This window comes from Ruditapes philippinarum, unplaced genomic scaffold, assembly GCF_026571515.1.
Source record: "Ruditapes philippinarum isolate M1 unplaced genomic scaffold, ASM2657151v2 ctg5755_1_1_1_1, whole genome shotgun sequence".
In the NCBI taxonomy this organism is placed as follows: Eukaryota; Metazoa; Mollusca; class Bivalvia; order Venerida; family Veneridae; genus Ruditapes; species Ruditapes philippinarum.
Window position 1 is genome coordinate 177,849 of NW_026861131.1, and position 24,138 is coordinate 201,986.

General features: G+C 33.0%; 2 protein-coding genes across 2 annotated transcripts; one reads left to right on the top strand and one right to left on the bottom strand.

Moving 5' to 3' along the window:
- Positions 1-1,526: 1,526 nt before the first annotated feature.
- Positions 1,527-11,442, bottom strand: LOC132714658 (uncharacterized). The gene is made up of 6 exons (XM_060697564.1): positions 11,099-11,442; positions 7,968-8,135; positions 5,431-5,622; positions 4,381-4,418; positions 2,817-2,882; positions 1,527-2,114 (listed from the first exon to the last, which is right to left on the bottom strand). The coding sequence occupies exons 1-6, from the start codon at positions 11,160-11,162 to the stop codon at positions 1,587-1,589; spliced, it is 1,056 nt and encodes a 351-aa protein (XP_060553547.1). The 5' UTR covers positions 11,163-11,442; the 3' UTR covers positions 1,527-1,586.
- Positions 11,443-13,958: 2,516 nt separating this feature from the next.
- On the top strand, positions 13,959-23,132 carry LOC132714655 (uncharacterized). Its single transcript, XM_060697561.1, has 4 exons — positions 13,959-14,102; positions 16,862-16,960; positions 21,698-21,788; positions 22,567-23,132. Exons 1-4 carry the CDS (start codon positions 14,015-14,017, stop codon positions 22,739-22,741), a joined length of 453 nt encoding a protein of 150 aa, XP_060553544.1. The 5' UTR covers positions 13,959-14,014; the 3' UTR covers positions 22,742-23,132.
- The last annotated feature ends 1,006 nt before the right edge of the window (positions 23,133-24,138 follow it).

Sequence of the window (24,138 nt, forward strand, 5' to 3'; positions counted from 1 at the left end):
ACATGTTATATTCAATTAAAAATAGGCCTTTATTATATAGTGACTTCTTCAAAATGTAACGAATATTGTTAATCGGCACATCCCTGCAATAAACACATTTTTATGTATTTGCATTCATTAATCCAAAAAAGTCTTTACTGAAACTTTGACACTGTTAGCCAAAGAAAAGGTTGTAATGCACAAAAGACTTCGACAATGTCATTTTTGGCATCTTTACACCAACTTGCATAATTTTGTGAAGTATTTTGCGCAATTATCGGCATCATAAATAAGAACTCCATGAATGAATAATTATTTTATTAAGTGTTTAAAGAATAGGAATAAAAACTTTATCATCTAAAAGAAAAAAACGTGATATAATATTTACAATAACATTTAATAAATGTAATCTAAAAAATAAGACAATTATGCACCTTTTATGCCGCTCTTTGTAAGACACATTCAAGCGATTTAAAGATTGTTTATGCTTCTTAGAATTCATACGATGGAAATGTTCAACGTAATTATGCACTTTGTCAAAGATGTATATATTGTTAAAATTGTAAGACTTTAAATGTCCGAGAAAACCCTATTTATCACTTTTCTCTAACTGAACCATTGAAAGTCACTTTCTCTCAAACTGTCTAAGTATTTTGTAGTCGATGTATTCATTTTTTAACCATTTAATGTATTATCCGACGAAGTTTATATACTCTGAAATAATTAAAAAAACTGGTCAAATACATTACGTGAATTTAAGGAATTTTGGCACTTAAGAATCGCCGGAAATGTCTACTAGTTGATTTTTAATAAATAGAAGTAACTAGCACGTATATATTTCAACATAAGGACAAACCAAACCCAGCATGACCAGGTAGCATCTAAACAAGCACTCCAATCAATCCAACATCTTTGTTTGAAAGGCCTTTTATTTCTTCATGTGGTTCATATTTAGGTAAAATGTTTTTCCTGTTATCTTTCCACATGCTCTTGACCCAATTTAAAACGGCGTTTTATCCAGCGTAACTAACTGCATACATAAATCTCACGATTTATATTTGTCATACGAAAACCACGTTAAAAACATCCTTTAAAACGCTTGAATTAATTACAGTAACGCCAGCAGAATGTTTTCCAGCCATTTATACACTAATACCATAACATCCTGTATTTTGAATGACTGTGTAAATAAATCGTTGTAAGGATTTTTTAACACACTTCATGCATGCTAAGAGGATTTCAGTTATACATCCTAACAATTTTGGTCTCAGATACACGAAAATACAAATAAAACGAACATTCCTAGTAATATTCTAGTAAAATAAAATTTCTATAAGTTGAAAAGTACAAAGAATAGAGATTTACCATGGAGGGTGAAACTAGGCATCGCAACCAAGAAGCCGACAGGTTGAGCATTTATATTGACATTAATTCTTTTTACAAACTACTTATACGTTTTAATCATATGTTCATTTGACATGCCTTCATTTGATATTTGGATTGAAATTTACAAATATAATACAAAACTATCGTAGGAAGTATATGTACTTCTTTTAAGTATCAATAAACGATATTTAAAATTATTAGTTAATTCATCACTTTTGTTTCTATGCATAAGAAGTATTTTCTTCATCGAGCAATGCTTCTATTGTGTTCTTCTTTTTCCTCTTTTTCTTCTTTTTCTTCTTCTTTTTCTTTTCTTGTTCGTGGTCTTGACAATCTGACACGGTATTTTCCAATTCACCAATGGTGTTTCTTTTATCAAAAGTATTTTCCGTTAAAGGTACAGTATCGTGACTGCTCGTCCTCGATATATCCTCAAACAGTTTAGCATGAAGATCTTGACTCAGTCTAGCATTTTCTGTATCGTTTGCCGTAACTTTTCCATTTTTCCTCTCTCCAACTGAGCCTTGATGCGCACCAAATTCATTTTTCTGCGAAATGATATCGCTTCGACCCATTGGAAGTGGTGGTAAGGAGTTATTTGTGATGGAATTATTGCTTGATTGTTCTACAGCTTGTTTGCTTTGAAGTTTGCTTTGTCTGTTTCCTTCATTCGGAAGGTCTTTTACAACACGGTCTCGGTTAAACTTGTTGTTTCCTGGTTGTGTATCTCTCTGCGGTTCTGTCCTCTGCTGCAAAAATATAGAATATCATTAATAGCAACAGTGCAGAATTTGGTTTATTGCACGGACTACACTTATACTACTCAACATACTCAATAATAAAGCTTTTATTTTTGCCGATAAGAGCACCATTTAGACGTGTACCTCAAAAAGATAAATTGCCATTTAAAAAGCGTGGGGACTTTATAGCATTGTGTGTGTGTTTTTTTTTTGTTTTTTTTTATCGGGGTGTAAAATTTTTATTGAATATGTATAGGTATTTGCAGTCTCACGTTTGGAAATGTTTAAAGTACAATTCACAAAAATGACGACCAAAATGCAAAACAATGTGATCAAGTGTACTAAGCATGTTACAACATAAGTATTTGTTACAATTTGATTAGAAATCTGAAGAACCTTTTCTGCATTTCGCAAAGGGTGTTTACTTTAGGGTTTCATTTGTAAAAGCACGTATTATATTGTTTATCGTCTATCTTTTTGTAGCGTAATGTAGGGTAATGTTTTCAAAATACATGTCTTTAAATAAATTTGACAAAATGATATAATCGATCTTTTTCATTTTGTTTAGATATTCTAAATTTCACTTGTAACTTGATTTGTACAAATGTACAATATCGACGATCTCATAAGGGATCAGACATTGTTATTTCTATCAAATTATGTCGTTTTAAAAACCTCTTAAGTTAGGAATATCTTTTTAGCATTACTTACTTGTTTTTTCTTCAGGCAATAGAAAATGCAGCACAGAATGAGAAATATCAAGGCAAATGTACTCCCCTAAAATTTCCCAATTAACTTTCCAAATTTTATGTGGAAAAAAATAAATATACAAATTTTGTGTGGTGGTACAAAAAAGAAGGATAAAAAAGTTTTTTAAAAATCTATTGTTTTAAAAATACTTAAATTTAATAAACTTTTGTATAGATATTTGCTTCTTAAACAAAGAAAAACATCGGTGCGATTTTTTTCCCTTCTAAAAAATGTTGATTTTTGTATGAAAAAAAGAGTCAATGGCATAAAAACACATAGAGCTACGTAAATGTAGTCTGGTTGTTGGGGTTTAATACCTTTAACACATATTTTTAGCAAAAAAATTTTCAAAAAATTGACTTTTTTTTTTAAAATTTGATTAAAATTTTAAAAAACATGAGTGGGAAATAACAACTTTGGGATTTTTTTCATTACAAAAAAGCGTGATAAACACAACGAGTACAAACACCTCTTATAAAAATGATAAATTATAATTGTAAATGAACTATGGTACCAATATGAATATTTATTAGTACATGTATGATAATTACCCTTGCACTACATTTCTGTTAATGTATTAAACATGTTTCATTCCAGATATATTATGAGATTTGCATTACAGTCAATGTGGAGATTTCATAAAAAGAAGAGTTGAAATCTAAAAAATAACCTTTTCCATCATTTGGCTTGCTTGAATCTCCAGGTTTTTGTGTCTGTGTGACGGATTGACCGGCAGGGGTTTTCGAAAATATATTTGAAGTAATCGATGTCAATAAACCATTAGATCTACTTGGGTTAACAGATGACATTCCTTGCACGATTGAAAATGCGTGTTGTGATGATTTTGTAGACCGTATATCTAGAGGCATTGATGTTACATTTACAGCTTGTGTTAGGTTTGAAGTATTCTGTGTTGTATATGACAACGACAAAGACGAATTATTTGACGGTGAACGTGAATGATTTAAAGCTGCAGAGGGAGATGTTAACGCTGGTTTGTAAATGTTGTCGGGGACTTGTGGAATTTGAAGATGTTGTTATTTCCATTACAAAACTGAAAAGATAAGGCAAAATCTTCATTAAAAAAAATTTACAGAAAAATTTTTGGGCGGCCATTCAAAATATAAGTCCAAAATACATTAAATGTCTTTTTTTACTCTATTAATTGTATTTTAAAAATTTAATCCCCCTTTAATAAAATAGAAAAATACTTTTTTACTTTTTTTGAAAATTTTTTATTATATTTTATAAATTTTTTTTTTCATTCTTTTGCAGTTTTCTTTTTTTTTTTTAATTTTTTTTGAAAATATAAGGGGGGAAGTTAAGACTAAAAGTATTTTCGATGTTTAATTTCCCTTTGCTTTTTTTTGGGCAAAATTTTTTAAAAATAAAAATATTTTGTTTTTTAACCTTAAAAACTTATCCATAGTTTTCCCCCCTGTGAGGGCATTATTCTCCCAGTTAAGTACAAATTGTTCGCTTGAAAATGGACCTAAATCAGTAACGTTTATCATATCTTTAATACTTCTTGCCATTTCCCACCTCTTTGTCCAATTTTGGTTTCTGTTTGACAAGAGCAATAATTGGTTTTCCACAAGCCTGTTGTCATACGTTCGCAATAACAAGCGTGTTGAAGTTATTGTGAGATTGCAGGAACAAGACCGTATACTTGTACTTATATTTTCACGTGGATACTCTACACTCCACAAACTAAGTCTTGAAGCCGTGTTATGGTAATTGCATTTCTGATCAAACTGCAGAGCTTGAAAAATAATGATACGTTGTCTTTCATCAGAACTTCGTAAAAGTGTGAGAAAAAAAAACAATGTTTTAAAGAAGTTCAATTAAAACAAATTATATCGTAAACTGTTACAGAGACAGTTCAAAAAGAATGTTTAAGACAAATCCTTTGGCGAATATTGTTGGCAATATTTAGCTGAGACTGATTAATTTTCAGAAGATATTTTTGTCCCCTTTTCTTTTCGTATTTTATTTAATCGATTATTATTTTCTAAAACTTATATGCAACATAAGTTGATCAATCTTATTTCTAGCGTTAATTCTTTAAAGAAATTCACAACTATAAAAACAAATATTTTCATTTTGTTATTTTCAATTACTTTGTAAGGCGTACAATTGGTAATTCGCATGCATGAAAAACATAGTGGTCAATTGTTCCATTTAAATATGTTAAAAATATCAGAGAAAATATAAAAAATAATGTTAAAATAATAATGTTTTCGTTCCTACAACCTCTAAAGTTGTAACTGATTGTCTTACCACCAGTCATTGAGAATAGAAAGGTAATATTCAAGCCGTCTTTTGCTGTGATTTAACAATGTACGTACACATACCGTTGAGGAATAAATTAAAAAAAATATGGTTTACTTCTATATCCGTTAATTTCCAACATATAGTCATTAAATACTCAAATGTTTGAGATAAATATTACCAAACAATATGTTTTATTTTAATTAAAACAATGCAAAGTGTTGTTTTTACCAATTTCATAACACAACAGCATGTATTTACTAATACTGCAACAAACAGTTTGTTAAAGTACAACATTCCTTACCATCATCTTCATCTTCGTGAATACAGTCATAATTCGCGATGAAGTATGCACTTTGGTTCGGGTAGAAGTATTTGACATGAACATCTTCTGTTTCTTTCGCATTTTGAAGTCCAGAATATTTTCCCATAATATCTACTGTGAAGTTCCGTATCATATCCGTGTCGTTTGGTTTAGGAATTAACGTAGAACTGTCTTAAATTAGAAAAAAAAGAAACAACAACTTGAATCTGATGACTTTTTTCACTTGGTTCATTTTGTAATAGGAGTAATAAGAGTAACACTCTTGATAAAGTGTTATCCCTTGGGAGCATTTAACACAAAAAATACTTGAAAAATTGCAGACTCTTTTTTATTGAGTCTGTACATAAGAGTTAATGAAAAAGTAAGACTTCAACATCACTCATACCCCAAGGCACTGGCCAATCTATTTGCAACGTAGCCTTGCCTGGAGGTTTAATGATGACCTAGAAACAATGTTTCATATATTATATCAGAAAGAGAATTAAGGAAAATCAACGACAAGACAGCTGATCTAAAACCTGAAGGGGAAATGATGGGAATAAACAGGATCAATACAAAACATATAACATGCTAGTATGCTACATTTTAACTTCTGAAAACTTTGTTGCTGAATTACGTTTAGAAAAAAAGTTTCTTTCATATTGGTACGTGTCGTATCTATATTTTCATTTTTTATTATTATCTTACAAGAAAAAACTTTAAATTTATATTTTTGTAGACATTTTACATACTATTCCCTATACTCATGCATCGCACTGCTATCCAAATAAGGTGTTGGATACATTAAACAAATTCATACGGAAGCGTCCTGCTGCAAATTTAACGTGTTCTATAAAAATTGAAAACTCCTACGCAGGAAAGCCTTTTTAGGAGTGTGTAACTCCTACGTAGGACTTTATAAGTCCTACGTAGGACTTTGTGACTCCTACGTAGAAGATTAAAAAGCCTAATTAGGAGTTTATAACTCCTACGTAGGACTTTTTGTAGCACTTTATAAGTCCTACGTAGGAGATAAAAAAAGCCTAATTAGGAGTTCATAACTCCTACGTAGGACTTTAAAACGCCTACGTAGGACTTTTTAACGCATACGTAGGACTTTTTAACTCCTACGTAGGAGATAAAAAGCCTAATTTGGAGTTTATAACTCCTACGTAGGACTTTTAAACTCCTACGTAGGACTTTTAAACTCCTACGTAGGACTTTCTAACTCTTACTTAGGACTTTCTAACTCCTACGTAGGAGATAAAAAAGCCTAATTAGGAGTTTATAACTCCTACGTAGGACTTTATAACTCTTACGTAGAGGAACACTTGTAAAGTCCTAAGTAGGACTTATAAACTCTTATGTAGGAATTTCAAACTTCTAATTAGTTTTTTTTATCTCCTGCGTAGGAGTTATAAAGTCCAACGTAGGACTTACAAAGTCTTTCGTAGGAGTTATCTTTTATAGAACATGTTGAATTGGCACTAGGACACTTCCGTAAATACATGTATTCGTCTTTGAACTTTTTTCTCGGTTATGAGATAGGTCTAAACAGTTTGAAAGTAGTTTGAAACATACAACAAATCTTTATAATCCATTATTATCAGTAACATTTAGGTAACCAAATTGTTGACATGAGCTGAGATCTGAACACCTTCGACGTAAGTTAAACACTTGATATTTCAGATAAAAAGCAACTGATTCCATATGATCTATTTAATGACACTTTGTGCTAGTCAGCATGCCTCCAGATACATTTGCTTATTTTCATGAAATTTAGAAATTGTAATATAAGTAAAACAAAGAAAGTAATTTGCATATTGCAATCGACACTTACAAGCCACGCAAATTACACCAAAAAAAGTCAAGACCATGCAAAAACAGCATCACGCATTTGAAATATGGTGATAATTACAGCGAATTAAGTCTATAATCGCACGTAACATGTAAATAATTATTGGAATTGTTTTACCGTTATTATCAGATTTTCTTAAAGTATTTTGGCTCATCTGGAGGCGTGCAACTGGAGACTGGATTGTCCCTTTTCTTTGTGTGTAAATCATTTTATTACATGCTTTTCGGTGGTTTATAGAAATATATCAGAGAAATATAAAACTGATATTTTACCATTTAAATCAGTGAAAATATTAATTTGATATTTTACTGTTTTGAATCTAAGCCCATTACGTTGTTTCGGTGAAACACCAGCGAGCACAGCACTAGGACGTGACGTCGTAAATGACGTCATATATGTAGGGCATTATAATTTGGTGCTCTTTCAATTTTGAATTACGTTAAAATGCCTTTTTAAAACGTTTCTTCGCATGTAATAAAAAGATTTTTTTTAAATTAGAGTTAGATCGAAATATATTTCACCTCGTGAACAGAAAAGGTTTATATATCACTTGTGGCTGCTGACTCGGTGAAATATATTCCACTAAACAAATATCCTCTATTTGTTTTGTATCGGTCTGATAAAATGGAGGAATGACGTTAGGCCTATGGATAAAATTCAACTTTTCAAAAATAAATACCTATTGCACTGCAATTATTCCCGTTTTCCAAATGTCCAAACCCAAAATACCGAAAACCTATCCAATGGATATCATCACCACCCACGCAAGAAATGCTACCAGTTGCACATGTGAAGTTATTATTAGGGCATCTACAGAAGTAAGTTGTCTTGTTAATCATGTCTGTCTCTGCAATATAATAACAAACAAGTAATAAGCTAGAGTCAATCATCCCCCTTTCAAACACAAAAAATTAACACATTTTTTAATGATAAATGTAAGTCAGAATCGAATCGTTTGTAAGTTTAAAAACAAAGCTAAGAAATATATCCTTAGGTTATCCGGTTTCAAATTCGTCTGCAAAAGAGAGTAAACAGACGGAGAGCAAATGAAACATCAAACACATTGGCCATTACTGATTTGTTTATATTTATTTTCTTAATCTAAATTAGAATCTTAATGGTAATTTCTACACTTACAAAATGTGCGATTTAATCCTAAAATATATGTATTTCAACCATAATTATATCTCTCTTATATAACTACTTTATCAATCATATGCATCCAATGAGGTAAATTTATCATATTTCAATTTTAATGGATCCAACGTAGAGTTAAAATAAATTATCTTTTTTACTGGAAAATGAATTAGAGAATATATGGGCAGACATGGTGTCTTAATCCTTCATAAATGGTCAAATGCAAATATACATGTATTTAAATTGAGAGCATACTTTATCTATAATTTTCATTTCAATTGTTTCTGTAAGATGTCATTCATCCTAAAAAAGTATTATCTCTTATCACACACTACTAACATAATAGTATATGCTTTATCTAGCTATATGCAAAGGTGCAATTGCATTGCCAATCACAAATGTAAGGAGTAAACAATTTTTTCCAGAGAAAATATAAAAAAAATAGTTAGAAATGTTTATCTTGAGCCCCACATGAAGTGTTTTCCGATCAATCAAGTACAGAATACAAAGAGTTCATATAGCTGGAACTCTTCGGAAAAAATCATAGCGTTACATAGTAGTAGTATCAAAATTTCAAAGTCACCGCACGATCTGCTGAGTACTATATTTTGCTTACTTTATTACTTTCTTATATTAAATATATCAGTATATTTCATGAATCAATGAGGGAAACCCCCAAATTTTATAAGCAATAAAACAAGATTGTCATGTGCGATATCAACCTATTGATTTAGCACGCTGGAACATAGAAACGCACTCCTACTTTTAAATTCGTTGATTGCGATAAGCCATACAGATTATAAAAGCAATAAAATAAAATTTTGATTATCCGAACTCTTTGAAATCTGTTTGCTTGTTAATGGTTTGAAAAAAAAGTTACTCATTTCTTGATTTGACTTAAGGTATCCACCTAATGTATTACCTCCGCTTTGAAGAATACGAGTATTAAGATAGGCTAGAATAAATGTAAACTGCATCAAATGAAACTGAGGGACGTTTGTAAAAACGCCAAAGAGTAAACTTTACTTCTCCTTCTTTCTTTTTACATTTTACCTCTTGGAAAGAAATACGGTTTATTTCTAATAATATAACTATGTATAGGTTAGAGTGCATATTGGGTGTTCTTCGTAAATAAGAAAGCTAAAAAGGAGCGGAGCTTGCGAAGCGACTGTAGCTTTCTTATTTACGAAGAACATCCAATATGCACTCTAACCGGCTTAGTGCTCCGCCCATTTTTTTCCGCCCAACACACTGTGTGACGTCACACGATAGCCTAAATGTGTATAACCATATTTGGAAGAGGTAGCGGTACACATTTTCGGGTCACATGTTTTGCATAGCTTATTCTCGCATTCTGTCTAGGTAAATAGATGGATAACAATGCAGTAAAAAATTCATTGTAATAAGGAAAGGAGGTATGACACGTAAAAAAGATGTATACCACGGAACACTAGAATGTTTTATTTATGTGCTGATTTGTCATGTGCCCGATTTTCATGTACTGCAACTTCACAATAAGCTACAAAAAATCGACATGTCTTGCCTCGCCCGTCACCTCGACATATTTTTCGGGCTGAAATGAACCTGTAGCTTGATTATATATGCATCATACATATTTATTATGGTCATATACATATCATCTTCGGACTAATGGCAGTATATTGTAAAATTAATAAAAACGCCCTACTTTCGGTTTTGCAGCTGCACGGGCTGTAATATTTACATAAAAAGTAAGAAATATTACATACATACTTTGTTGGAATAAGTGAACTTTTTATTTGGAAATTATAAATTGATACTGGTTCCGTTAGTAATAAAACATTTTTACTGTTATTTTGCCTGTTTTCATTTCAATGAACCTCTTTTTTTAATTTTTTGCCGTAGTGACGAAATACATGTGCGTGTACGGAAAAAACATTTTGCATAAATATTAATTAGTAGGAGTAAACTACAAGAACTCTGCACATGCGTACATTTCACTTAAGCGCTCTTCGAAACTTAGCTCCGCCCACTTGCGTTTTATAATATAAAACGTTCAGTTTATATAAAATCTGTTCTATTAAGATTTGAAACCTGAAAATTTGAAAAATCCTCGTCGGTGATTGGCTTAAAAAAATTGGCGAGCACTAAGTAACTATTGAAGGTATTTATAGGCTAAAATAAGGCTAAAAATTGCCAATTTTTATAAATAAATATGGTACCTAATATTTTCAAAGTTAAATAAAATTAAAACTACACGGTAAAAGTATCAGTATATTTTATTTGATGATATTAACCAATATATATATTTTTAAGAAAATTTAGGCAAACTTTAAAAACAGTCCCTAACTTTTGTAAACTTAAGGGATATTTTGAATAAGGCTCTCTAAGTAGGAAAACGGTCAGATAAGTGATTATGGGTAGGTATGGGTAACATTTGTATACATATTTCAAAGATTTTTAGTAGAACCAATAATTTTGCGTGTGTGATATTTTTAGCTTAATGATGACAAGACAACGACAACGAGGGGGTTGTAAAGGTGATGATGGATCATGATAAATAAGGACTAGATATAAATCTAAAATTGGTATCGGGATTGGTAGTCTTGAATAATAACATTCAGTAAGATTATAGAAATATTATTATCGCCATATCTGAATAATTTGAAGGAGGGGAAATAAACGAATTCTTACCTGATCGATATCTTTGAATACTTATAAATATAATGATCGCTTTGAATAAAAAGTAAATTCTCATCTTTCTTTATCAATGCTTCACAAAATAGTTGAAAAGTTAATTAGTATTATAGTCACATCACTTCAACTGGTACAGTAACCGTTTGGTGTTGCATGCGTATATAATCGTGCCAGTCAAGTGACAGATTGATTGCGTTATCTACGGATTAATATCGACTTGTCTCGTATTATAAACTCATGCAAGTTATATTATCAAACCTTTGTCTTAAATATTGATAAACCACTGGAGTGTTTGGCGCTTATCTTACCGGCTTGATTTAAACTTCCTATTAATTTGCTGTAGAAACAAAAACAGTGGTCTATATATGTACTATATCAATAGACCACCCGTGCTTTTTTTGAAGTAAAGATTGATATTATCTCTTGGTTAAATTTATTTTACTTTGTTGTTTCTTATCATTTTTCACGAATTGAACAAATCCTTGAAAGATTATGTAATATATTGTTCAATACATTTAGTATGAAAAATATTTTCCCATTGGTAGTTGATTTACTGATATGTAAAAGATGTCATGTTTTTTTTTTTTTTTTTTTTTTTTTTTTTTTTGGGGGGGGGGGGGGGTCGTTTGTTGTTTTTTTTTCTTCAAATAAATGGTTATATAGTAACTTCATCATTGAATCCCATCCCTCACCCACCCCCGCAGCCGCCAACAAAAGTCCCTTAAATGTTGCTATTATGTGATTAATTCCGCTGTTACCACCATTTTGATAATATATCTCCCCAAGAGGTCTACTGTTTTGCACTTCCCTCTAATAGAGCTTTAAATGTATGTCATTTATCTTTTTAAGAATGTTGACATGATTTAATAAAAAAAAAGTAGAACAAAGTCTTTAAATCGCCTATATTGGAAACGCAGGAATGTAAAACTAACGTAGAAATAGTGCAATAGTATTACAAGGAAGTGCAAAACAGTTCAATGTTATTATTTGTTTCATAACTATGACCAATAGCAAAACATTTTCAATACGGATGATATCATAGATCTCAAAATTATTTATTACTGAGTTTCTTCATTTCTGAAAAAGAGCCCTTCTAATAACCAAGCTTTAGTTCATAAAAATATTCATAACTCGTAAATCATACGGTAAACTTAGGGGAATCTTACCTCCAGCACACATTCGGTGCGTAATATATTTAAACAACTTCTACACTATTTCGATCATTATATTATATTATATTATATTATATAGTGTTCAAGTCATTTTCTTTCACGTATGCTTATGTCCACATTTTGTTCAGTATTTTACACTTATAGCATTTTTTTCAGAATAGGCGGCCACTTTTACTATTTAGCGTTATGACCGGAATGTCAGCATTCTTTAATGAAAATGAACCCCTGTCATTATTTGTAAAAGAATATATTGACTAACCAGGCATAATATTATGACCCCTATACACATTGTACAATGGTCCACACTAGGAATTGTGACCATCTCAGAAAAAGAACACTCTCAGTATATAGCACGCACATGCTGTAGCAAAACATATCACTCTCATACCAAGAAATGGTTTACAAAACATATATAGTTCACCAATTACTAGTATTAATTACTGTTCAAATGTATATATATATGTATATCCATGCTGAAGTTGACTATCCCGAAATGTTAATTAAAGTTTCCAAAGATACCATTGAGTACTGTATTTACAAAACACAAAAAAGTTATATCAAATAATGATAAATATAAAGAGCAAATATTGCTCCATATGATTTGAGAACAATGTGGTCACCTAGCCTGAGTAATGAATGCCATATTGGACAAAAATGACAGTGTCGCTTAAATAATATTTTATTAAAATATGACAGCTGCAAAATGTTGGCCCTTAAATCATCTCAGTGTTTTCATATTTTCCAACGGATCAGGTACGTATATTAACGTTAATATACGTACCTGAACGGATCAATGATTCCATTACATTTGCTTGTTGAGTATTGAATACAGATTAATCGGAGATTGCGGGCGTGAGAGAATTTGTAGCTTTTCAATTTAAAATACTTCGGAACAGTCTCAATCATACAATATAAAATACAAGAACAGAATGGTTCGTGAGCCTCCGTAAACGTTTATAGGTCTGCATATGTTGCATAACATAAAAGTCAAAGATAATTACTTAAGACGGTGTTGCGATGTCCAGCAACGGTATAAATAATTTAGAGATCTATCATAGTCAATATTTTACAGGTTTCTGAGGAGAAGGTTATTGTCCTTCAGAGGGAGTATATATTTATTTTTGTATATTCAACTATTTCTTCCCGAGGCCAGTGACCTGTTTTCAAGGCAAATAAAATACCTTCTTAAGTTTGTAATAAAAATATTTTGGGACGTATTAGATGCGGCTAATTAACATGAAAACATTAAAAAAGTTACCAAATTAGAAAAGATCACTTATATTACTAGATGACCAAGTCATATATATATGTGCTTGATTGTGGGTATAAATTGTTAAAACAATTGATTGACAAAGCGTCTGGTTTATAGATCTATGTGTCGGGATAATCTCTTCACCCACTATAGTATAAATATATTTATTTATTTGAATTGCTTCAACCAACAGGTGCTTGAAACAAACTTTTTAAAGTTTTATATGGGCAATATAATACTATATAATATACATATAAAGACCGATTATGAAAAATATTTGATTATGTGACTAGCGCCTGTGCTCAGACCACTAAAGTATATTAAATATAATTTTTTATTTAAAATGCTCACAACTTGTTTTCTTTTTGATATTAGAAAAAGAGACATTCTTGTCAATCCGAGTCAATTAGCATTTAGCGGTGTTTTCTGGAAATTAAAATAATTTAGTATTCTTTCACCTAATTCTATTTTGTTGATTTAAGCGACAAAATGGAGGAAAAAACTTCGAAGGGTAAAAGTCATGCCGATGAATTTACTGTTTTACCCGCACATATGAGTGGTGGGCCAAAAGGTTTAGGTAATAAGTAAAATATTTATAATTTATTTCAGAACTATTATTCTATGTGACTGACAATTTGTATACTTGAAGAATTTACATAAATTAAGATAGTGTAACTCTTTCGGATTTGTATTTTCGTATAAATGACATTGGATTATATAAAAAAGCGAACTTTTTAAAGACTCGAGAGTAAAATAAAATGTAGAAAAATGTGTCCAGGATTAACATATACTCTTATTCAGTGCATTATACAGTATTTCTGGATCTGGATTGTATGTGGCAGGGCCATTCAACACTGTTCAACATGTAACAGGGCAGATCCTGTGAAACACAGCTTCTTGAATTCACAGATGACATAACCCGGAACATTGAAAATGGCAAACAGACTGATGTTCTCATCATGGACTTCGCCAAGGCCTTCGACAAAGTATGTCACAGCCTTTTATCCCACAAACTGGAGCACTATGGCATCAGAGGCAAGACCAACCTGTGGATTCAGGCTTTCTTAAGCAACCGATAACAATCTGTAGTCTTGGAAGGGGTAACCTCAGATACAGTATCTGTAGAATCCGGCATCCCACAGGGCTCAGTCCTTGGCCCGAGTCTGTTCCTTTTCTTACATAAATGACATCCCAGAGGGTCTCAATGCAGTCGTCCAACTATTTGCAGATGATACGCTGGCCTACCTTGCCATCACCAACAAATCTGACTGTTCCACCCTACAAGCTGACCTCGACACACTAGCTGTCTGGGAAGAGGAATGGAAAATGTCATTCCACCCAGACAAATGCCAAGTCTTCACCATCTCCAAGAAAAGAAGGCCAATCTGCCACAACTACACTCTTCATGGTCATACTCTAGAGCATGTCACATCAGCTAAATACCTTGGATGCACCCTGAATGACAACCTAGCCTGGGGCCAACATATAAATAACATCTGTAACAAAGCCAACTGCACCACCAGCTTCCTGCGAAGAAACCTTAACATCGCCTCTACGTCCACCAAAGAAACGGCCTACAAAGCTCTAGTCCGCCCCACAGTGGAGTATGCAAGCACTGTCTGGGACCCCCACGAGAAGGGAGACATACACTGTCTAGACATGGTCCAACGACGTGCTGCACTGTATGTTAAGAACGAGTACCACAACAGGTCCAACGTCACAGACATGCTTGCAGACCTAGAATGGAAATCATTACAAGAACGTTGCAAGGAGGCCAGACTGATCATGCTCTACAAAGTCATCAACAACAAGCTCGCTCTAGACAACTCTTAACTTATACCCTCCAACTCCACATCTACAAGAAATTCACACAACCTATCCTACAAGATTCCCTTCTGCGGTACACAATACCTTCAACAATCCTTCTTCCCACGCACCATCAAAGACTGGAACAGCCTACCTCTGGATGCTACGTGAGCCGGTACAGTTGAGTCAATCCATACTCATCTGTCCCAACTCTATATCTTAACCACACTCTTGTCTGTTTTTAACCTGCACTGTATATATTCCTCACTATTTTTACTCTTTCTTTCCATCTGGCGCATTAACCTGGCAGTAAACTTCAGTTAGTTGAAGGTGGCCAGTATATTGGAAGAAGAAGAAGTATAATCAATGGGAGAGATGAGTTAGTCCAAATGGAATACCGCTGATTTGAAGCTGTCTACTGTCTTAGCTTGCAGTGGTGGTGGTGGTGTTGGTTGTTTTCACTCCGGATCACCACAGTAAGCCACAAGCCCACATTGAATTCACCAGAGCACAGTTCAACCACCGTATCGATCCTGGGCAGCCTGTAAAGCAGTACTAGTTGCATACTCTTTCGCAAGGAACTGAAACTTCTGTATATGCCAGAGCAGAGGTATAGTAGAAAGGATTTCATGATCAATCACAAAAGTTACCTGCGCCTTCGGGGAATCAAACCCGGGTCGCCCATTTCACAGTCCAACGCTCTACCTATTGAGCCAACGTAGAGCACAACTCTATCACTCAATATATACCAACCGACAATTGTTTGTGGGAAAGAATGATTGGTTAATAACTTAATGTTTTACATAGTACAGTTTTAAAGAAGTTTTGAACAATTTAAACCTGAATTATATCTTATGAACATGTCCAGTGCAAGTCAGCCCTTCTCCAAGTTAACCTTGCCCTAAATTAGACAGTCCAGCCCCATGTAAATGTGATCCATTAACATGTTTAATTATGCTTTGTTATCATGTTAAAACAAGAATAATTATGTTTTGTTATCATGTTATAACAAGTATTATTATGTTTTGTTATCATGTTATAACAAGTATAATTATGTTTTGTTATCATGTTATAACAAGTATGATTATGTTTTGTTATCATGTTATAACAAGTATTATTATGTTTTGTTATCATGTTATAACAAGTATTATTATGTTTTGTTATCATGTTATAACAAGTATTATTATGTTTTGTTATCATGTTATAACAAGTATTATTATGTTTTGTTATCATGTTATAACAAGTATTATTATGTTTTGTTATCATGGTATAACAAGTATTATTATGTTTTGTTATCATGTTTTGTTATTATGTTATAACAAGAATAATTATGTTTTGAAATCTTTGTCTGAAAGATAAAAGGTAGTTATGCTCTGTTTAAACTTAAAATTAATCTTTACCTGTGATACTTAGTTGTCTTTGGGGTAATTAAACTAACCCTGTCTAGAAGTTCTACATATTTGTTTTCTAGCATTATTCAGAACATGACAATAAATTTATACTTTTTTTCCTCTTATCATTTTGAAACAGGTGACCCAGATGACAGAACCTTGCGAGTACTAGAAAATGAGCTGATATCAAAGAGAATGAGAGAGGAGTCTAGGAAATTATGTGTTGATGATGTTAAGGGTATGATTATTGAACTTCCAGTTTTTAACCAGGTTTTCCGAAGGAAAAACTGGTTATTAGATTGAGGTATGTCGGCGGGCGGATGGGCAGACGGGCGGGCGGGCGTAAACAATTTCTTCTGTGCGCAACTCCTCCTACATTTCTCAACGGATTTTGACCAAACTTTCACAGAAGCTTTGTCATCAAGTGCCCTGGCGCATATTGTCGGGGTTTTGCGATTAGATAATATTTGACCTAATTATGGCCCTTTGTTTTTTTTCCTTATATAGAACATATAGTGAACAATTTCTTCTGTGCGCAACTCCTCCTACATTTCTCAACGGATTTTGACCAAACTTTCACAGAAGCTTTGTCAACAAGTGCTCTGGCGCTTATTGTCGGGGGTTTTGCGATTAGATAATATTTGACCTAATAATGGCCCTTTGTTTTTTTTTCCTTATATAGAATATATAGTGAACAATTTCTTCTGAGCGCAAGTCCTCCTACATTTCTCAACGGATTTTTACCAAACTTTCACAGAAGCTTTGTCATCAAGTGCCCTGACGCATATTGTCAGGGTTTTGCAATTGGTCTATATTTGACCTAATTATGGCCCTTTGTTTTTTTTCCTTATATAGAATATACAGTGAACAATTTCTTCTGAGCGCAACTCTTTCTACATTTCTCAACAGATTTTGACAAAACTTTCAGAGAAGCTTACTCATCAAGTGCCCTGACGCATATTGTCGGGGTTTTGTGATAGGATAATATTTGACCTAATTATGGCCCTTTGTATATTTTTTCCTTATACAGAATATATAGTGAACAAATTCTTCTGTGCTGCACTCTTCCTACATTTCTCAACGGATTTTGTTCAAACTTTCACAGAAGCTTTGTCATCAAGTGCCCTGGCACATATTGTCGGGGTTTTGTGATTGGATAACATGGTTCGCACGGGCCTTGAAAAGTCCTTGAATTTGGTTTCAACCTTGAAAAGTCCTTGAATTCAGGGTTGCCTTGAAAAAACACTAAAATTGTCCTTGAATTTCAGTAAACCCCCTTGAATTTCGGTAAAATGCCTTGAAAATCCAAAAGGGTATAAAACCTGTCGCTGTAAAGGTCAGGCAAATTTTCCGCTACAAATCGGACATGTGAACGAAGGCAGCCCGATCGAGTGCGCCCATTTGGATCTGTTTTAGTAGTGTTTAGCCAGCGTTACGGTTTTGGCACGAATTTTAACAAGCACTTGTGTATGACGTCATCGCAAATTGTGTACAAAATGTCAGCTTCCATTGCGAAGTAAAAAATGGGAAAATACACTAAGAAATGTACGTTTCAGCTCAAATGGCTTCAACAATACAGTTGGGTAAAACAAGTTATACAAGACCCACGAAAAGCACAATGTACCATGTGTATGAAAACCATCGATTTGTCGCAAATGGGAGAGAGTGCATTAACATCGCATGCGAGGGGTGCAAAGCACCTAAAAAATCTAGACATCAAGTCGTCATTGACGAAGTGTGGCCTTGCATTTGTCAGACAGGAAGGAACTATAAATGTCAAAACTGAAAATTGCAGTAGATCTGATTCAAATAATAACATTGTGCCATCCCCATGACAATACCACCCCCACCCACTTCTAGTAATCATTGATTTGTGACTGAATCAAACATTCTAAGAAAGGGCTTCAAAGAAAAGAAACTGGAAGTTGAGGAAATTGGAAGAGAAATCCAAAAAAGAAAGGAAAAACTAGATAGAGTTGTGTGAATTTACTCAATCACCTATATGTTACAGTTTTGGTGTTCATATATTCTACTGACTGCTGATTTTCTAAATATAGTCACTGTTTTGCAATTCTAGTCATTTGAACCTTAAATTGAAATACACATGTTTTATTTACATGTTTTATATCACAGATATGGTTGTAAAAGTATAATTTTAAATAAGATCAATTGCAATAAAAATGTATATCACAGATATGGTTGTAAAAGTATAATTTTAAATAAGATCAATCGGGAAAAAAATGCCTTGAAAATGACAATTTTACCTTGAAAAGTCCTTGAAAAGTCCTTGAATTTTGATTTGAGAATTTGGTATGAACCATGGATAATATTTGACCGAATTATGGCCCTTTGTATATTTTTTCCTTATACAGAATATATAGTGAACAAATTCTTCTGTGCTGCACTCTTCCTACATTTCTCAACGGATTTTGTTCAAACTTTCACAGAAGCTTTGTCATCAAGTGCCCTGGCACATATTGTCGGGGTTTTATGATTGGATAATTTTTAACCTAATTATGGCCCTTTGTTTTTTTTTCCTTATACAGAATATATATAGAGAACACTAGTCTTCTTCTGTGCTCAATTCCTCCTACATTAGTCATGTTTTACATTGCACATAGTTACATTGTTTGTTGCTTGTATTTGTATTTCAAATACAACATAATTATTTATCTACAATGGTGATAATTGAAAACCTGGTTTCATGGCATTGCCATGTTTCTTGTTTCAGTTACTACTTGTACTATTTACTAGCCAACTGCTTCTTAATTATATCTCAGTGAGTTATTTTATAGATGATATAGAATGATAAGGGTTATCATTTAGAGGTGGCAGGAGACCAAAAAGGCTGTCTCAAATGCATTTTGGGCCGCCTCGAAACTAAGAAAACACTCTTTGTTATATTTGATGAAAACAAGAATGACTGCCTCAAATTCTAAACAAACGTTAGAAAAAATAATTATGACAACCCTGAATGATACACAGTTCTTCATACTACAGTTATGTGGAGAATATGACAATCATGTCCTATTTATACACAAAACTCTTCATAATACAGTAAACTCAGCTTATAGTGAACTCCCTGGGACATTAATAATTTAAACCATGTGATGCATGTGTGTTTGTATGTCAAACAATATCTAGGACTCTGGGTCACTTCTTGCCTAAATTGTATGTAATGTGTCAGTAGAAATGTTTGGTCAAATTTGTAAAAAAGGGGGCCCAATAATTTCCTCCGAATCATAATCTTGAGAAAGAAAAGGACAAAATATTTTGATTGATTTTAAACTTTGTAATGTGGCAAATTTTTAAATGTTAACATATGATATAATTATAGTACAGGTAATTATAGTACAGGTAATTCTAGCGATATTGTCACACGGACATTTACTTGCCACAAAAAAATTCAATATCTTTATTAAAAGCAACACCAAACTGGAATCAATTTTGGTTGTGTTGGAACTATCAGGCCTCCCTGATGTAACTGACTTCATTTCAGTCTGAAAGGAAGCATTAAAAGGTACGGTATATTGTACCAAATATGTTTCCAAATTAAGCTATTTTACAATGCAAAATTTCAAAAACTTAATTGATTAGGAAGAGGCATGTGTGTGGCATATCTTCTTCATGCAAAGATAGATTTTAAGTAAAGATGGTACATATGATCACCAACCTGAACTATAGTGATTGAACAAGGTCTCAAGGTCAAAGATCAAGGTCACACTTAAAGGTCAGTGGATAAAAGCTTGTCTGGAGAAAAACTTCTTCAAACATGCAAGGTTTTATTGTGAATTTGGTTCACCAGTGTGAGTTAGAGAGTTGCTCATTAAATTCAGGTCCCTTTGGTCAAGGTCAAGGTCACTCATAGATGTAAAATATCACATAAAATATGAAAATGGTTGTGTATGGACAATTTTATAGACTTTAAAGTGAGGGATTATCAAAAATGTTCACAATCAATGACTGATTAATGTTTGCAATGTTCACCAGAGATGATTAAATGTAAAGATTGTGTCCAAAGCATTGCTTTTACATGCTTGGAGGGACCTTAATATTACTTGAAAGTTTTGCCATCTTGAGACAAAATGTTGCTAGTGTTGCACATTAAGTTGGTTAAAGGTCATAGTCAAATTAAAACACTTTTCCATAGTGAAACATTGTATTACTTAGAACAATTGTTATACGGTTCAGCATCATGAGGCATAGTCCAATGTATGAGTATTTAATATTTAGGCATCCTGAATTATGTGATTTTAATGTAAATATTCTCTATTATGAGACTGAACATTTGAATTGGTTGTATCTTGTGATACTTTTGTATTTAATTTGGACTAAAATACGAGTTCCTTATAAATGTTTAGTTTACCATATTTTTATATTGAAAAAAGAAGGGCTGAATTTTGGCAAAATTATTGCTCCTTATAACTGGAAATTTGCTTTGGGTTCACTACAAGTTAAGTTTACTGTATGTATGTTTGGGTTATTGGACATAAAGGTTTATTCTTGGTGAAATGCCAAGTTTCTGTGGACCATAATTATATTATAATCTCAACTTGGGCAGATAAGGGCATTGGAAACAAGACTATCCTGATTTATGATGACGACATTTGCATGATAATTCATCTTAGTACTGTTGTATATATATTGCATCTTTCGTTATGCAAACAATTCCCTTATTTAAATCAACTGAGTTTTGTTACCCCAGACATTTATTTACATATAACTTTTGACAAAGGGGACATAAATCCTGCCAATTTTTATCAGGGTGGACAATTTCCTCCCATCCTCAAAAAGGCATATCCTCGCATGCATTTATACCATATTTAATTTTAAATATTATACATGTAGTTTGTAATATGTCAAAATAGAGATTCAGTGATGATAAAAATTAGTGGAAATGAAAATGAGCTGGGAATAGCCAGGAAAAAGAATAATGGTTATTATGATTTGCTATCCGAATTGTTTTATGTTACAGGATTCGACGACTGTGTGTCAAAAGCTGGTTTTTTCTTCTTCATAAAGTGTCAATCTGCAAGTAAAACATTGAGGAAATGTCAATTGAATTGGTTAGTATTTTCAAAATATTGTATGCCACAGCAGCATTTGTGATGCACATAGCGAGTCACACAAGTGTAAGTGGGGATGTGTGTGTTTGTGCTCTGTTATATAGATTATATACTGAACTTAAAAAAGTCTTATTAAAAAACTTAGAAACCCAAAGTCAGATTTTTATTATGCCACTGGGCATGTAGTAACCAAACTGTAGGTCTGTTCTTACAAGGTCAACCTGTAACAGCAAGATGGATTTATTTATCTTAAGTTCTACCTATACCAATGGCGTCATGAATTACACACTTACTAATCAATACAAAGTACATGATCTGGGCAAGTTACATAACTATGACTACCATTTTTTAGCACTTAGAAAATGAATAATTGGTTAACCTAAACTGGCAAGTTGGATATATCTTGAATTCTATCTACACTAATCACTTCATAATTTCCACACTTGCTATCAATACAAATGTTTCTCATTTATTTCATGATATCTTCCATATCTTATGTTTTTGCTTTTGGATTAACAAAGTTGAGACTTAGTGCATTGTTTTAGGCACAAGCAAGCACATTAGTAGCACAACAAACCTTTGGTAAGCTATCTGATTAGCTTCATCACATAAAAGAATCCATGGGATTTGAACCCACAACGGTAAAAAGATTTAAAATTGGTCGGCCATAAGCACTTGACCATTTCGGCATTGTATTGCTTCTTTTCAGCTTTAAAAGCTGAAAAAGAGTCATTTTCCATAACATATACGTAATGTTTAATCACTTGCTATTTTTAAGGTTTAACAATGAAGAATTCAGGACAAAAATCACAGAAAAATACCTGGACGAACGTGCCGAATATCGGCGGACCGGAATTACTCAAAAAATGAAAGACTTAGAAAAGAAAAGGGAGCAACAATTTGAGGAATGGATGAAACACCAAAATGAAAATAAGAACACCAGTGCATCATGAGGCTGTGTTTGAAGTTGGAAATTGTTAACAGTTATCTTTTGTGTTATGTTTTCATTTTGTGAAGTTTTGTTGTTTTGACCAGATTTCAAGTTTAATAATGGGATATGTAAAATGAGAATTTTGAAATCTAGATGAAAAGCTAATATAATAAAGATATACAGAGGATTTATAAGGGACTTAAAAAGTCCATTTGCTGTACATGTATTTTAACAAAAACTGTATTCATGTATTCACCATATGTATAGTGCTATGATAGTTATTATCAATGAAGGTTTTGAGAAAACTGCTGCTAAAATCATGAATCAAACTTTTGCTCAGTTTAGCACACAAAAAACATACAATATGTAAAGATGGAAAAATGAAAACGAAAATAAAGTTTGAACATGTATAATTGGATTTTTATTGTGTTTGATGCTTTAAAGATACAATGTATAGAGGATATTAAATTGAATGTAGGTTTAATACTATATTTATTATAATATGGGAGTTGAATGAAATCATATCATGCGTGCCTCTGGCAAGCATAATATTGTTTTATTCAACGAGTTCAATAAATTTAGTATTAAATCTGCATGAACATAATATACTATTTATCACATAAAATAAATAAGAACGGTAAACTGTTAAAAAAAGTCATTGTTTATTGATGCGCCCATATATAGTGTACTGTGATGCGCCCGTATATAGTGTACTGTGATGCGCCCGTATATAGTGTACTGTGATGCGCCCGTATATAGTGTACTGTGATGCGCCCGTATATAGTGTACTGTGATGCGCCCGTATATAGTGTACTGTGATGCGCCCGTATATAGTGTACTGTGATGCGCCCGTATATAGTGTACTGTGATGCGCCCGTATATAGTGTACTGTGATGCGCCCGTATATAGTGTACTGTGATGCGCCCGTATATAGTGTACTGTGATGCGCCCGTATATAGTGTACTGTGATGCGCCCGTATATAGTGTACTGTGATGCGCCCGTATATAGTGTACTGTGATGCGCCCGTAATATAGTGTACTGTGATGCGCCCGTATATAGTGTACTGTGATGCGCCCGTATATAGTGTACTGTGATGCGCCCGTATATAGTGTACTGTGATGCGCCCGTATATAGTGTACTGTGATGCGCCCGTATATAGTGTACTGTGATGCGCCCGTATAGAGTGTACTGTGATGCGCCCGTATATAGTGTACTGTGATTGCGCCCGTATATAGTGTACTGTGATGCGCCCGTATATAGTGTACTGTGATGCGCCCGTATATAGTGTACTGTGATGCGCCCATATATAGTGTACTGTAACGATTAATTTAGCACACTTTAAAACTATGTTTATATATAATGCAAATGACATCATGTCAAAGTGTTATTACATTAGTGATATATCATTTTTGTGTCGC

Bases quoted from the DNA above. Each gene is read 5' to 3' on its own strand.
- LOC132714658 (XM_060697564.1), bottom strand. From the start codon at position 11,162: ATGAGAATTTACTTTTTATTCAAAGCGATCATTATATTTATAAGTATT. The intron at 2,883-4,380 runs GTATTAAAGATA...GGGAAATTTTAG, and splicing joins GAGGTGGGAAATGGCAAGAA to GGGAGTACATTTGCCTTGAT. The intron at 2,115-2,816 runs GTAAGTAATGCT...ATATTTTTGCAG, and splicing joins ATTGCCTGAAGAAAAAACAA to CAGAGGACAGAACCGCAGAG.
- LOC132714655 (XM_060697561.1), top strand. From the start codon at position 14,015: ATGGAGGAAAAAACTTCGAAGGGTAAAAGTCATGCCGATGAATTTACT. The intron at 14,103-16,861 runs GTAATAAGTAAA...ATTTTGAAACAG, and splicing joins TGGTGGGCCAAAAGGTTTAG to GTGACCCAGATGACAGAACC. The intron at 21,789-22,566 runs GTTAGTATTTTC...GCTATTTTTAAG, and splicing joins AGGAAATGTCAATTGAATTG to GTTTAACAATGAAGAATTCA.